We start from the raw sequence: 15,163 nt of genomic DNA on the forward strand, positions 1-15,163 counted from the left end.
CCCATATATACAGGTCTGAATACATATATATGTATATTCGGTGTATATAGATATAGTGTCTATATTAGTACTGGAAGCGCAATATGTAAAAACATGCGTAGCTTATGAGTGAGAGATTGTGGTTCCCCCGTCTCTCCTCATGTCTTCTTTCTTCCCTCTCTCTCCTCTTCACTTCTTCTTCTGTGTCTGTCTCCGTCTCTTCTTTCTTCAGTTTCTCTCTCCCTCCCTCCCTCTCTCCCTCTCCCTCTCTTATGCACGGGACTCTTTCTTGCTGTGTGGTTTGTTTCCCAGCAGAGAGTCGATCTCACTGACCGTCTGTGGGGTCATCTGAGACAGGATCTGCGCGAGAGTGAGAGAGAGAGAGAGAGAGAGAGAGAGGAAAAGAGGGATAGGGAAAGGGAAAGGGGAAGGTAGGCAGAGATCAGGAGAATGGAGGAACAGGGAGGAGGAAGATAGAGGAAGGAGGCAGGGGGAGAGAGAGATAGGAGAGAGAGAGGGAGAAGGAATGAGGGAGATTAAAGGTGGAGGGAGGGAGACAGGAAGGATAGAGATAGAGGGGGGTTAATTATAATTCATGTTGGGGCATCACACAGATGTTCCAGATGTTACTGTAGCGCATGTGAAGTTACAGATGTTACACAGATGTTATTGCAGAGACAACAGCGTGTGATGTTACAGATGTTACACAGCTGTTACAATACAGAGATGATGTAGAAGTAGGTCCTGCAGTAACAGAGAGGGAGAGTGGAGCTACACACAGATGTTAAGGAAGACAGCGTGTTGTTACACACAGATGTTAAGGAAGACAATGTGTTGTCACATACAGATGTTTCAGGAAGACAGCGTGTTGTTACAATACAGATGTTGCAGGAAAACAGTATGTTACAATACAGATGTTAAGGAAGACAACGTGTTGTTACAATACAGATGTTAAGGAAGACAGCGTGTTGTTACACACAGATGGTAAGGAAGACAGCGTGTTGTTACACACAGATGGTAAGGAAGACAGCGTGTTGTTACAATACAGATGTTAAGGAAGACAGTGTGTTGTTACAATACAGATGTTAAGGAAGACAACGTGTTGTTACACACAGATGTTAAGGAAGACAGTGTGTTGTTACATACAGATGTTTCAGGAAGACAGTGTGTTGTTACAATACAGATGTTAAGGAAGACAGCGTGTTGTTACATACAGATGTTGCAGGAAGACAGTGTGTTGTTACAATACAGATGTTAAGGAAGACAGTATGTTACAATACAGATGTTAAGGAGGACAGCATCTTGTTACACACAGATGTTAAGGAAGACAGTGTGTTGTTACATACAGATGTTTCAGGAAGACAGTGTGTTGTTACAATACAGATGTTAAGGAAGACAGTATGTTACAATACAGATGTTAAGGAAGACAACGTGTTGTTACACACAGATGTTAAGGACGACAGCGTGTTGTTACACACAGATGGTAAGGAAGACAGTGTGTTGTTACAATACAGATGTTAAGGAAGACAGTATGTTACAATACAGATGTTAAGGAAGACAACGTGTTGTTACACACAGATGTTAAGGAAGACAGTATGTTACAATACAGATGTTAAGGAAGACAACGTGTTGTTACACACAGATGTTAAGGAAGACAGCGTGTTGTTACACACAGATGTTAAGGAAGACAGCGTGTTGTTACAATACAGATGTTAAGGAAGACAGTATGTTACAATACAGATGTTAAGGAAGACAACGTGTTGTTACACACAGATGTTAAGGAAGACAGCGTGTTGTTACAATACAGATGTTAAGGAAGACAGCGTGTTGTTACACACAGATGGTAAGGAAGACAGCGTGTTGTTACAATACAGATGTTAAGGAAGACAGCGTGTTGTTACACACAGATGTTGCAGGTAGACAGTGTTGTTACATGCAGATGTTAAGGAAGACAGTGTGTTACACACAGATGTTAAGGAAGACAGCATACAGATACAGATGTGACAGACAGGTAGTGTTAGAAGTAGAGGAGTTAGAGACACAGACAGACAGACAGGTGTGCAGTCGAGACGAGAAAGGCTGCTTCTCACACAGAGACAGATGTTACACACATAGTAATGTAAGACATAGATACAGATGTTACAGACACAGATGTTGGCGGGGCTCCCGCTGTGACAGGAGGGCCAGTCTTACCCGCAGAGACCCCAGGTTCTCGACCAGCTGCTCGGTGTTGGACACGCCCAGTAGGACCGAACTGACGCCCTCGCTACGCAAGCACCAGGCTGGGGGACGGGGACTGTGTCACTGAACAATGTACACAGACACATAGTGCTGACCACTACCCTGCCCTCACCCCCACCCCACACCCACTGCAGAAACACAAGGGGTCACGAGTGAGATCGAGGAGGTCATGGTGGGGTCCGTGGCCCGTGGGGGGGTAAAGGGAATAGGGAGATGTGTGGAGGCCAGGGGTCAGGGGTCGTACCGATGGCCAGCTGAGCGGCCGTGCAACCCAGTCTGTCGGCCAGCAGGTGCAGCTCCTTGATCTTGGCCAGCTGCCGGCGTCCCTCCTCACTGGACATCCTGTCCTTGAGCCACTGATAGCCCTGAGAGAGCGAGAGAGAGAGAGGGAGAGAATCAGTGAGTGTGTGTCAGTGTGTCAGTGTGGGTCAGTGTGTTTTGGTATCAGTCACTTACCTTCATGGCAGCCCTAGAGCATTCTGGGATGCCATCACTGTATTTCCCTGTGATCAGTCCACAGGCCAGAGGGGACCAGGTCATCACCCCCACACCTACACACAGACACACACACACATACACACATAGGTAGACAGACAGAGCAGTTACATACATGTTAGAGAAGATCATTGTCAACAGTGTGTATACAGTGTGGGTACATTGTGTGTTACAGTGTGTGGTGTGTGTCAGTGTACAGTGTGTCAGTATGTGTACAGTGTGTTGTACACCGATCAGCCATAACATTATAACCACTGACAGGTGAAGTGAATATCACTGATAATCTCGTTATCATGGCACCTGTCAGTGGGTGGGATATATTAGGCAGCAAGTGAACATTTTGTCCTCAAAGTTGATGTATTAGAAGCAGGAAAAATGGGCAGCGTAAGGATCTGAGCGACTTTGACAAGGGCCAGATTGTGATGGCTAGACGACGGGGTCAGAGCATCTCCAAAACTGCAGCTCTTGTGGGGTGTTCCCGGTCTGCAGTGGTCAGTACCTATCAAAAGTGTCCAAGGAAGGAAAAGCGGTGAACCAGCGACAGGGTCATGGGCGGCCAAGGCTCATTAATGCACATGGGGAGCGAAGGCTGGCCCGTGTGGTCCGATCCAACAGACGAGCTACTGTAGCTGAAATTGCTGAAAAAGTGAATGCTGGTTCTGATAGAAAGGTGTCAGAACACACAGTGCATCGCAGTTTGTTGCGTATGGGGCTGCGTAGCCGCAGACCAGTCAGGGTGCCCATGCTGACCCCTGTCCACTGCCGAAAGCGCCTACAATGGGCACGTGAGCATCAGAACTGGACCACGGAGCAATGGAAGAAGGTGGCCTGGTCTGATGAATCACGAGTTCAAGGTGTTGACTTGGCCTCCAAATTCCCCAGATCTCAATCCAATCGAGCATCTGTGGGATGTGCTGGACAAACAAGTCCGATCCATGGAGGCCCCACCTCGCAACTTACAGGACTTAAAGGATCTGCTGCTGACGTCTTGGTGCCAGATACCACAGCACACCTTCAGAGGTCTAGTGGAGTCCATGCCTCGACGGGTCAGGGCTGTTTTGGCGGCAAAAGGGGGACCTACACAGTATTAGGCAGGTGGTCATAATGTTATGGCTGATCGGTGTATACAGTCTGTGTCAGTATGTGTACAGTGTGTGTGCTGCGTGTAGTTCAGTATTTTCAGGGTGCAATGATTGTATGTTCTTTCAAATTCATTGTGTGACCAGTGTGTGTACAGCAACTCACCGATCTTGTGGTAGAGCTCGGGCAGCTGCACCTCCACCTTGTCCCTCTGGAAGTAGTGGTACTCCGCCTGCTCACACACCGGTGGGGTCAGGTTGAACTGCCGAGCCACCGAGTATGCCTCCTGGGGGGCAGGGAGACCGGGGGGACAGGGTTAAACACACAGACACATGCACACACACACACAGATACACATACAAACACACACACACAGTGTCAGAGCTGTGGTCAGTATGGTCAGTGCCTCACCATGATCTCCATAGCGCTCCAGCGGGACGTTCCCCAGTACATCGCCATCCCCTGGTTAATGACAAAGGTCATCGCCCGCACCACCTCTGAAACAGACACACAACACGCTAGCAACACGCGACCACACACCAGCAACACAGAGCGCACACACACCAGCAGTGTACACAAGTGGCAACACAAGAGCAACATAGAGCGACTGACTGACTGACTGACTAACTGACTGACACACTGACTGACTGATTGACACACTGACTTACTGACTGACACACTCACCCTCCATGGGGCTGTTCACGTCGGTGCGGTTGGCAAACACGATGTCCACGTACTCCAGCTGCAGCCGGGCCAGGGAGGCCTTGAGCCCTGCGGGGGGAGGGGCACGGGGTCAGGAGGTTGACCACATGCACAACAGGGTCAGGGGTCAGGGAGACAGAGTGGGGTCGGGGTCATGTGATCAACCTCAGGCCCAGAGGCAGCTGGGAACGCCTCGGTGTACCTTCAATGATGTGCTTCCTGGACAGCCCTCTCTCTGTCTCCGCCCTGGTGGACAACATGAGCAGCAGTCAGGGACACCAGCTGTACAAGCAGTGTAATGTAGTGTAATATAGTATACTGCAATATAGTGAAGTATAGGGCAGTGCAGTGTAGTATAGTGCAGTGAAGTTTAAACTGACTGTCTGACTGACTTACTGTCCTCCCCAGTAAATCTTCGTCGTAATGACAAAACTGGAACGCCTGTATGAGAGAGAGAGAGAGAGAGAGAGAGAGAGGGAGAAGGAGGGAGGAGGGAGAGTGAAACTTCAGACAGAAACTTCGACTGTCTTGAGCTTTTTAAAGGTATCTATTTATTGATCTTGTTCTTTTTACCTCCAGCCTTTCTTCTTGATGATGTTTCCCAAGGTGACTTCAGCTCTGAGAGAGAGAGACAGAGAGAGAGGGAGAGAGGGAGAGTGTGTGAATATATTACTGTATTAACTCTCTCACACACAGACAAACACACTCACACACACACACACACACACACACACACACCATGAAACACTGCAGTTCCGTCTGTGGCCACCAGGCTCTGTATTGTTCTCTTTAATGGCAACCACTTCCCTGCCTGACTGACAGCTCCAGGTGAACTGGGGGGTGTGCAGGTGGGCACTGGGGTGAAGGAGTACAAGGGTACAAGGAGACTGGGGGTGGAGGTGTGGGGTCGTGGGGGGTGTGTGCTGACTGACCTGCCAGACGCGTACACCTCCGCTGTGTCAAACAGGTTGATGCCATTCTCGTATGCAATCGTCATGAGGTTCTCTGCCATCTGCAGCCAGACAGACACACGGACAGGGTGTTAGACACACAGACAGGCAGACAGACAGAAAGACACACGGACAGGGTGTTGGACACAGACAGGCAGACAGACAGACAGACAGACACACGGACAGGGTGTTGGACACAGACAGGCAGACAGACAGACAGACAGACAGACACACGGACAGGGTGTTAGACACAGAGACAGGCAGACTGACAGACACACGGACAGGGTGTTGGACACACAGACAGACAGACAGACAGACACACGGACAGGGTGTTGGACACACAGACAGGCAGACTGACAGAGAGACAGACACATGGACAGGGTGTTGGACACACAGACAGGCAGACAGACAGCCAGACAGACACACGGACAGGGTGTTAGACACACAGACAGGCAGACTGACAGACACACGGCCAGGGTGTTGGACACACAGACAGGCAGACAGACAGACAGACAGACAGACACACGGACAGGGTGTTGGACACACAGACAGGCAGACAGACAGCCAGACAGACACACGGACAGGGTGTTAGACACACAGACAGGCAGACTGACAGACACACGGCCAGGGTGTTGGACACACAGACAGGCAGACTGACAGACACACGGCCAGGGTGTTGGACACACAGACAGGCAGACTGTCAGTCAGTCTGTCAGTCAGTGTATTCCTGCAGTATCTCACCTCGTCTGAGATCTGAGAGCCGAACGTCACCCAGGTCCCTGAAAAAACAACAGCTTCAATTTATATAGCGCCTTTCACCTTCCAGTATACGAGTACTGCATATAGCACTTTCCAAGACAAGACAGAGATCAAGACTGAAAGCAGATGTCTTCAGATCAGACCTATCCTACTACATAACTGCAGAGCATTGTGGGATTGCGGCCCTCTTCCCTGGGCTCTTAGTTACCGAGCCAGACCTTAATTAATTAATCATTAGGATTAATTGACCTCCCTGTTATTGAGTCTCATCTGAAAACAATTAAGGATAAAGCATTCTGGTTAATTACATTTTGCTTAAGCTAAGGTTAGAGTTCAGGGTTGAAACCTGCAGTCCCCATAGTGCAGTCTGGGCTCTAAACTATACTATACTATACTATACTATACTATACTATACTATACTATTCTTTACTATCTGTACTATTCTATGCTATACTATACTATACTGCACTGGCCCAAACTGAATAATATTTTTCCAACCGTAACCCTATATTTTTTTAGGTCTCTTACCCAGTCCCAGGCACGACACCCTTAGACCAGACTTCCCCAGGTTCCTGTAAAGAGACACAGAGGAGTTCAAGCAGAGAGGAAACAGACATGGGACTGTGTCTCTGCAGGACCAGGGCTGAGACCCCACTGGACTGGACTGTGTCTCTCAGGACCAAGGCTGAGACCCTTCTGGACTGGACTGTGTCTCTCAGGACCAGGGCTGAGACCCCACTGGACTGGACTGTGTCTCTCAGGACCAAGGCTGAGACCCTTCTGGACTGGACTGTGTCTCTCAGGACCAGGGCCGAGACCCCGCTGGACTGGACTGTCTCTCAGGACCAGGGCTGAGACCCTGCTGGACTGGACTGTGTCTCTCAGGACCAGGGCCGAGACCCCACTGGACTGGACTGTGTCTCTCTGGACCAGGGCTGAGACCCCACTGGACTGGACTGTGTCTTTCCAGCTGAACACAGAATAATTCCTACAACATCCAGCAGGATCCACAGACAGGATGAAAAACTGTCCATCTGACTGTCTGGCTATCTGTCCCCCCCCCTCCCTCTGTGTGTCTTTTGTCCCCAGAGACAGGGAGATGGCAGCAGCTGTGTTTGTTGCTGCCAGCCCCCCCTCACTGGGACCAGCACTGCGCCGAGATCAAACACAGCCAGAGACAGTCTCCTCTGCCTGAGACACGACCGCTGTGAGACGCCTCTGGGACTCATGAGAGAGAAGCTCCCTGCACTGCAGACAGACAGACAGACAAACAGACAGACAGACAGACTCAGACAAAATGACAGATAGACAGACACACACACAGAGACTGAACACTGCACACCTGGAGTATATAGACTATAAACACTGCACACCTGGAGAATAGACTGTACACACTGCACACCTGGATTATAGACTGTAAACACTGCACCTGGATTACAGACTGCACACCTGGATTACAGACTGCACACACTGCACACCTGGAGAATAGACTGCACACCTGGATTACAGACTGCACACACTGCACACCTGGAGAATAGACTGTACACACTGCACACCTGTAGCACACCTCAACATCACTCAGCCACTCTCACTGACAGAGACGAGGAGTTCAGCAACAGGACTGGACACTTGCTCAACTGTCCTCTCTGGCCCTGTCCCACTCACTTGTCCGCTCTGGCCCCACCCTGCTCACCAGTCCTGTCTCAGCCCCGCCCTGCTCACTGTCCTATCAGGCCCCACCCTGGTTACCTGTCCTGTCTGGCCCCGCCCTGCTCACTGTCCTGAGTCAGCCCCGCCCTGCTCACCTGTACTTCATGCTGCTGTACTGGTTGCCCGACTCCTTCAGGTGCACGGGCAGCTGGGCGGTGTTGTGGATCACGCTGCGCGTCGTCACGGCGATGGCGCGGGGTCTGGCGGTGCATGCGGGGGGGTTGTGGTGGTGACCCGGCCCATTGCCCCCCGGACCGCCGCCCCCTGGGCAGCCCCCCCCCGGACCTGAGCGCAGGCCGCACAGCCGGTCCTCACTGCCCCGGCTCTTCAGGTTGTGCTCCGTACACGCGATCGACACCTGCATCACGCCAAGCACACACGCCAAGCACACGCGCCAAGTACACACGCTAAGACACGGGCGTCACCCACAAGTTGTGCTAACTGACCAAGACAGTAGCCCACAGCACAGCTCACTGGACACGGACTCACTGGACACCACCTGACCGGACGGCACGGGTCACTGCGATCCAGCCGCTGGTTCAGGCTGGAGCGCACTGTCCAACACACACACGCATCCCCCCCAGTGGCAGACCAGCGGTGGGCCAACGTCACAGCGAGCAAAGAAGCGCTGGACACCGGAGATTGGGCGTCCACAGTGCTCTCACTCTGCCCTCACTCTGCCCTCTCTCTTCCCTCTCTCTTCCCTCTCTCTGCCCTCGCTCTTCCCTCGCTCCGTCCTGCCCCAACTCCCTTCGACTCCGCCCTCCACAACTGACCGAAGGGGGTAAAATGGCACAGACAGACCAGAGATGCACAGCAGAGACCGGCACAGCTCCGGACTCGGCACCAGCACGGCCCGCTGCGGTTAGGGCACTGAGCACCACGGCACACGCTGGGGCACCCCCGGGCACACTACCAGTCAGAACTGGCACCAGGACCGGACCCAAGGGCAAGACCCCCACCTGGCAGGGTACAAGCACTCAGAGTGGCACCCTGGAACCCCACGCGCAGGCACAGCCTTCTGGAGACGATGAGGGCTATGGTGACTGCGGTGTGCCACGTGGCCCCGGCGAACCGCAGAGCAGCGAAGCCAACCGTCCGGCGGACAGAGAGAGAGAGGAGGATGGATGGAGACGGCACGGTCCGATGCCCCTCGCCTGCCCTGGTGCTGCCTCCTCCCTTAGTGCCTCGTCCGCCCTTCTCTCCTGTCGAGTGGCGGTTATCTCCGTGCCGGTGTGGCTGCAGTGGCTGTTCTTGTTGCACAGTCACTCTGCTCTGATGCCACAAACTGCAGCCCCTGCTAGTATCTCCCCTCAGACAGACACACACTCACAACACAAGCCACAGGAAAGCACTTGCTTGCTGGTGCGCCTCTCCCTTTCCCTCTCTCTCTCTCTCTCTCTCTCTCTCTCTCTCTCTAGCACTGGCTTGTGATCCGTATGCAGTCGCAGAGCGCCGTAGTCATGATCAGCAAAATCCCCCCCCCAAAGAAAAGACAAATGAAAGAAGAATCTGCTAGGAAAGACAGACGCGCAGACGGGACAGACAGACACACGCACTCCCCCACTCACACACAGACACACAGACAGACAGACAGACAGACAGACAGGCAGGCGATCCGGATGGTGTCGGCTCTGATCCGCAGTCACAGACAGTCACTCGCTCACTCTCTCCTGCATACGATACAGCAGAGCCTGCCTGCCTCTCTCTCTCCCTCTCTCTCTCTCGCTCTCACACACACACTGACAGAATCTCTCGCTCTCTCTCTCTCTACCTCTCACACACACACTGCTTCTTCCACAGCTACAGCAAGACACACAACAAATAAAAACATATATTTAAAATTAAATAAATATTTTAAAATATATAAATATGCCTAATATAAATAGATACATACATATATATACACACACACTCACACACACACACGTACGGAATTTGAATACAGACCCCTCCTACACATGCACACACACAGTATGTAAATGCCTCCCTCTGACACACCCACCCTCTCTTCTCCCTCTCTCTCTCTCTCTTTCTCCTCCTGTCACTCTGGCTTTTGCTCACCCTCCCCCCCATCCCTCTCTCTCTCTCCATCTCTCCTCCCCCCTCCTTCTCTCTCTCCCTCTCTTCCTCCTGCCACTCTCTCTCTCTCTCTCTCTCCGGCACCGGCTGATCGTCACACAGCAGCTTGTTAACCCTGCGCACGCCTGAGGTCCCGTCTCCTGCACACTCCGCACCGCCCGGCTGACTGAGGGCCAATGCAGCGGGCGATGTGTGACAGTGGCCACGAAGAGAAATAAAATCATTGCATTGTAAAAAATGAAAACATACACACACACACGCACACACACACACACACACACACAGAGTATGGTACAGTGTAGTGCAGTTTAGTACAGTAGAGTAAACAACAGTGGATTATACCATATAGTACAGTATGGTATAGTACAGAAGATTGTGTGTGTGTGTGTGTGTTTGAGAGTGTGTGTGAGTATGTGTGTGTGAGTCTGTGTGTGTGTCTGTGCTGTGTGAGTGTGAGTGAGTGTGTGAGTTTGAGTGTGAGCGTGTGTGTGTGTATGTGTGTGAGTGTGAGTTTGTCTGCACTGTATGTGTGTGTCTGTGCTGTGTGAGCGTGTGTGTGTGTGTGTCTGCGCAGTATTAATACAAAGCCTCGTTGAGGATGAATCAGAATAATAAAATAGAAACACAATCTAATCAGACTGTTTGTATCCCGAGCTGCACTGGTGCCCCCCTGTGGCAGAACCATTGACTGCAGCACCATCGCTGCCATAAAGACCGTTTCATCGCACCTCCACACTGATGAGCACGAGGGCCTGTTATAAAGCACCGAGACACACCTAACTGACTCACTACCTGTCTGTCTGTCTGTCTGTCTGTCTTCCTGTCCTGTGGTCCATCTGTCCTCCTGTCCTCAGATGCCGCTCAGAGGGAGGTTAAGTCTCCTGGGGCAGAAAATCAGCTTTGACAGAGAAATAGCGTCGTATGGATTCATATTCATACACAGCCACGCACTAATCTGACCGATAAACACACTGATAGGAAAAAGTGTGTGTTGGGGGGGTCTGCAATCTGGCAGCAGAGAGATAATACCTCAGAATATGACTTAACCCCATCAGTGCTGGGACCCCCCGCCAACACACACACACATACACACACACACACACAGATATACTCACTCACACACACACACACACATACTCACACACAGACACACACACACACACACACACACACACACACACACATACTCACACACACACGCAGACACACACACACACTCTCTCTCTTTCACACACACACACACAGACATACTCACACACACACACACACACACACACACAGACAACATATTCATACCATCTGCATCATATTACTTTCAGAGTTCTCATACTCTGTTCCAGCAGAAACACAGTACAGTGCGCTGGGCAGAGCAGTCACTCAGGGACAGCAGAGCAGCAGTGGAGTAGTGCAGTAGTATAGTAGTGTAGTTGTGTTGTAGTGCAGTAGAGCAGTAGTACAGTGGTGCAGTGTTACAATATGTACAGTAGTGCAGAAGTGCAGTGTTACAATATTACAGCACTGTATTGCAGTATTGCAATAGTGTAGTAGAGCAATAGTACACGTAGCCCATGGCCGTGTGCTGGGTGGTGCAGTCGCTGAGCTGAGGGACAGCAGTGCAGTAGTGTAGTAGTACAGTATTGCAGTGTTCCAGTATTACAGTAGTGCAATAGTGTAGTAATGTAGACGTGCAGTAGTGTACTGGTGTAGTAGAGCAGTAGTACCTGTAGCCCATGGCTGTGCGCTGGGCGATGCAGTCACTCAGAGACAGGCCACTCTCGCACAGGAACAGCTCCAGGCGCCGGCGCTCCATCAGCCTCCGCGCTGCCTGCAGGATCTGGGATGCCAGCACGCCGTTCTCGTCCTTGGCCACTCCCCCTGCGCTGTCCCCCACCTGCCGCTGCGCCCCCGGGACCCCGCCAGACCCCAGGACACCCGCCCTGGGCCGCTTGCTGCTGGAGATCCCGTACAGCTCCTCCACCGTGAACTTGCCCCCTTTCCCCCCGCTGCAAGAGCCCCCTACGATCGCCGAGCTGCGAGACGCCCCTGCAAACATGACGCAGACTGTGTCACTGCAGCACACTAGATTATACTGCACTATACCACACTTTACCAAACTGAACTATACTGCACTATACTACACGTTACCACACTGAACTATACTGCATTCAACCACAGTTTACCACACTGAACTATACTACACTACTCTGCGCTACACTATGCTGCACTACACAACACTATACTGCACTACACAACAGTATACTGCACTACATTGCACTACACAACACTATACTGCACTTCACTGTCCACACTGTGCTCCCTCTTGGAGTGTGTGCTGCCCCAGTCTCCCAAATTCCTCCTCAGTCCATTGTCTTGTGAAGATGCACTGGGGCAGCCTGACCACACTCTGTGACCAGGACACACACACACACACAAACACACTCTGTGACCAGGACACACACACAGGGAGACCGTCAGTGGGGGACAGTGCCTATCGGTTTGCTCGATCTTTCTGTGTCTCTCGCTCTCAGTCTCCGTCTCGCAAATGAGCGGGAGGATGGATTTGCAGACGATGTCCTTCAGAAAGGAGGGGAATAAATGGGAAGAGAAACAGATTTGCTGTAATTCCTCTTCATCCTGTGGCCCAGATTAGAGGGGCCGACAGAAAGGGCAAATGCTCCCGATACTGCCAATAGACTCACACTGTCACCATTGCCAAACACAGACACAGCATGGGCATGTGCATGTGTACTACAGGTCTATAGTGTCTACTGCATGTGTTCAGGGTGTACTACAGGTGTGCAGTGTGTAATGCAGGTGTACAGTATGTACTGCAGGCATAGACGTGGGTTTAGGGGGGGATGGGGGGGACGCGTCCCCCCAATGCTAAGAGTATGTTTAATAGTCCCCCCCAATAACGTGTGCTCGGCTCCATAGGCATAGTGGACGCGTCTCCCCCAATTCTGAAACCACACCTACGCAACTGCATGTGTTCAGTTTGTTCCTCAGGTGTAAAGTTTGTACTGTAGGTGTAAAGTTTACTGCAGGTGTACAGTTTTTACTGCTGGTGTATAACTTACTGCAGGTGTAGAGTTTGTTTCTCTGGTGTACAGTTTTCTGCAGGTGTACAGTGTGTACTGCAGGTGTAAAGTTTTCTGCTGGTGTACAGTTTGTTCTGCAGGTGTACAGTTTACTGTGGGTGTACAGTTTGTATTGCTGGTGTACAGTTTACTACCGGTGTACAGTTTGTACTGCAGGTGTAAAGTTTGTTCTATAAGAGTACATTTTGTACTGTGGGTGTACACTTTATTCTGTAGGTGTATAGTTTACTACGGGTGTACAGTTTGTACAGGGCTGAGTATTTGGAGCAGTGCAGTAAAGCACTTCATTCATTCATATCTGTCCGTCCCTTTGGCCCTGTAGTGCCGACAGTGCTGTCTCCACTGTGGGCCCTGTAGTCCAGACAGACAGACACAGCAAGAGAGAGGGATGGACAGAAATTCAGTGAGACAGGGAGAGATACAGACAGAGGAAGAGAGAAGGAATGATAAAGAGAGGGAGAAAGAGAGAGATAGACAGGGAGAGATGCAGACAGACATCCTTATTATCCAGGGCGATTTACAGTTATTGCCATATACATACATATACAGACAGAGAGAGGCTGGGGGGCAGACACATAGAGGGAGGGGGTATAAACAGAGGAAGGGTAGTGCTGGGGCAGTAGATCCGAGCGCGGGGCCACAGCTCAGCACAGTATGTTTCATGAGGATTAAGACCAATGGAGATTAAATTATATCTTCCTAATCTGGGATAATCTCAGATATCAATACACTTGGCAGCACACAGCCACACACCGACACACACTGACACACACAGCCACACACCGACACACAGCCACACACCGACACACACTGACACACACCGACACACACAGCCACACACCGACACACACCGACACACACAGCCACACACCGACACACACTGACACACACAGCCACACACAGCCACACACCGACACACACTGACACACACTGACACACACAGCCACACACCGACACACACTGACACACACAGCCACACACCGACACACACTGACACACACAGCCACACACCGACACACACTGACACACACCGACACACACTGACACACACTGACACACACAGCCACACACCGACACACACCGACACACACAGCCACACACCGACACACACTGACACACACAGCCACACACCGACACACACTGACACACACTGACACACACAGCCACACACCGACACACACTGACACACACCGACACACACCGACACACACTGACACACACCGACACACACTGACACACACTGACACACACAGCCACACACCGACACACACAGCCACACACCGACACACACTGACACACACAGCCACACACAGCCACACACCGACACACACTGACACACACAGCCACACACAGCCACACACCGACACACACTGACACACACAGCCACACACCGACACACACTGACACACACAGCCACACACCGACACACACTGACACACACAGCCACACACCGACACACACCGACACACACTGACACACATAGCCACACACTGACACACACTGACACACACAGCCACACACCGACACACACTGACACACACAGACACACACCGACACACACTGACACACACAGCCACACACTGACACACACCGACACACACAGCCACACACCGACACACACAGCCACACACTGACACACACTGACACACACACAGCCACACACCGACACACACTGACACACACAGCCACACACTGACACACACAGCCACACACCGACACACACTGACACACACAGCCACACACTGACACACACTGACACACACAGCCACACACCGACACACACTGACACACACTGATACACACAGCCACACACGCTCAAACACACAATAAGACACACAGCAGCAACACACACAGACACACAATACAGCCTGGAGTTCAACCAGTGAGTGTTGCATAAAGCACTTCAAAACACTGAAGACAGCACATAACAGTTTTACCAGTGCACCCCCCCCTGCCCATTGTGCCCCCCATGCTTCTCCCTACCTCCCAAATTACCCCAACACCCCAATCCCCGATCACCCTGCCCACCTGTCCCGGTCCTCTGCCCAGTATCATGCCCCCCCCACA

General features: G+C 51.5%; 1 protein-coding gene across 2 annotated transcripts in view; it reads right to left on the reverse strand.

Moving 5' to 3' along the window:
* Positions 1-12,553, reverse strand: part of LOC136768191 (voltage-gated potassium channel subunit beta-2) — a 13,725-nt gene extending 1,172 nt beyond the window's left edge. Inside the window, exons 1-14 of one of the 2 annotated variants that reach the window (XM_066722267.1) lie at positions 11,720-12,553; positions 6,735-6,778; positions 6,189-6,226; positions 5,430-5,509; positions 5,071-5,115; positions 4,894-4,938; positions 4,700-4,743; positions 4,480-4,566; positions 4,207-4,292; positions 3,961-4,081; positions 2,677-2,771; positions 2,465-2,585; positions 2,173-2,261; positions 1-339 (exon numbers count right to left, since the gene is read on the reverse strand). The exon at positions 1-339 is cut by the window's left edge and continues 1,172 nt beyond it. In XM_066722267.1, coding sequence (XP_066578364.1) covers positions 250-339; positions 2,173-2,261; positions 2,465-2,585; positions 2,677-2,771; positions 3,961-4,081; positions 4,207-4,292; positions 4,480-4,566; positions 4,700-4,743; positions 4,894-4,938; positions 5,071-5,115; positions 5,430-5,509; positions 6,189-6,226; positions 6,735-6,778; positions 11,720-12,051 — 1,317 coding nt within the window. In that variant the 5' untranslated portion in view covers positions 12,052-12,553 and the 3' untranslated portion in view covers positions 1-249. Of the gene's footprint in view, positions 340-2,172; positions 2,262-2,464; positions 2,586-2,676; positions 2,772-3,960; positions 4,082-4,206; positions 4,293-4,479; positions 4,567-4,699; positions 4,744-4,893; positions 4,939-5,070; positions 5,116-5,429; positions 5,510-6,188; positions 6,227-6,734; positions 6,779-8,011; positions 9,863-11,719 lie in introns of those variants that run through there. The other variant, XM_066722268.1, reaches the window with a different exon arrangement.
* Between the last annotated feature and the right edge of the window lie 2,610 nt (positions 12,554-15,163).

The sequence above is a fragment of the Amia ocellicauda genome, chromosome 14, assembly GCF_036373705.1.
Source record: "Amia ocellicauda isolate fAmiCal2 chromosome 14, fAmiCal2.hap1, whole genome shotgun sequence".
NCBI classification, from domain to species: Eukaryota; Metazoa; Chordata; class Actinopteri; order Amiiformes; family Amiidae; genus Amia; species Amia ocellicauda.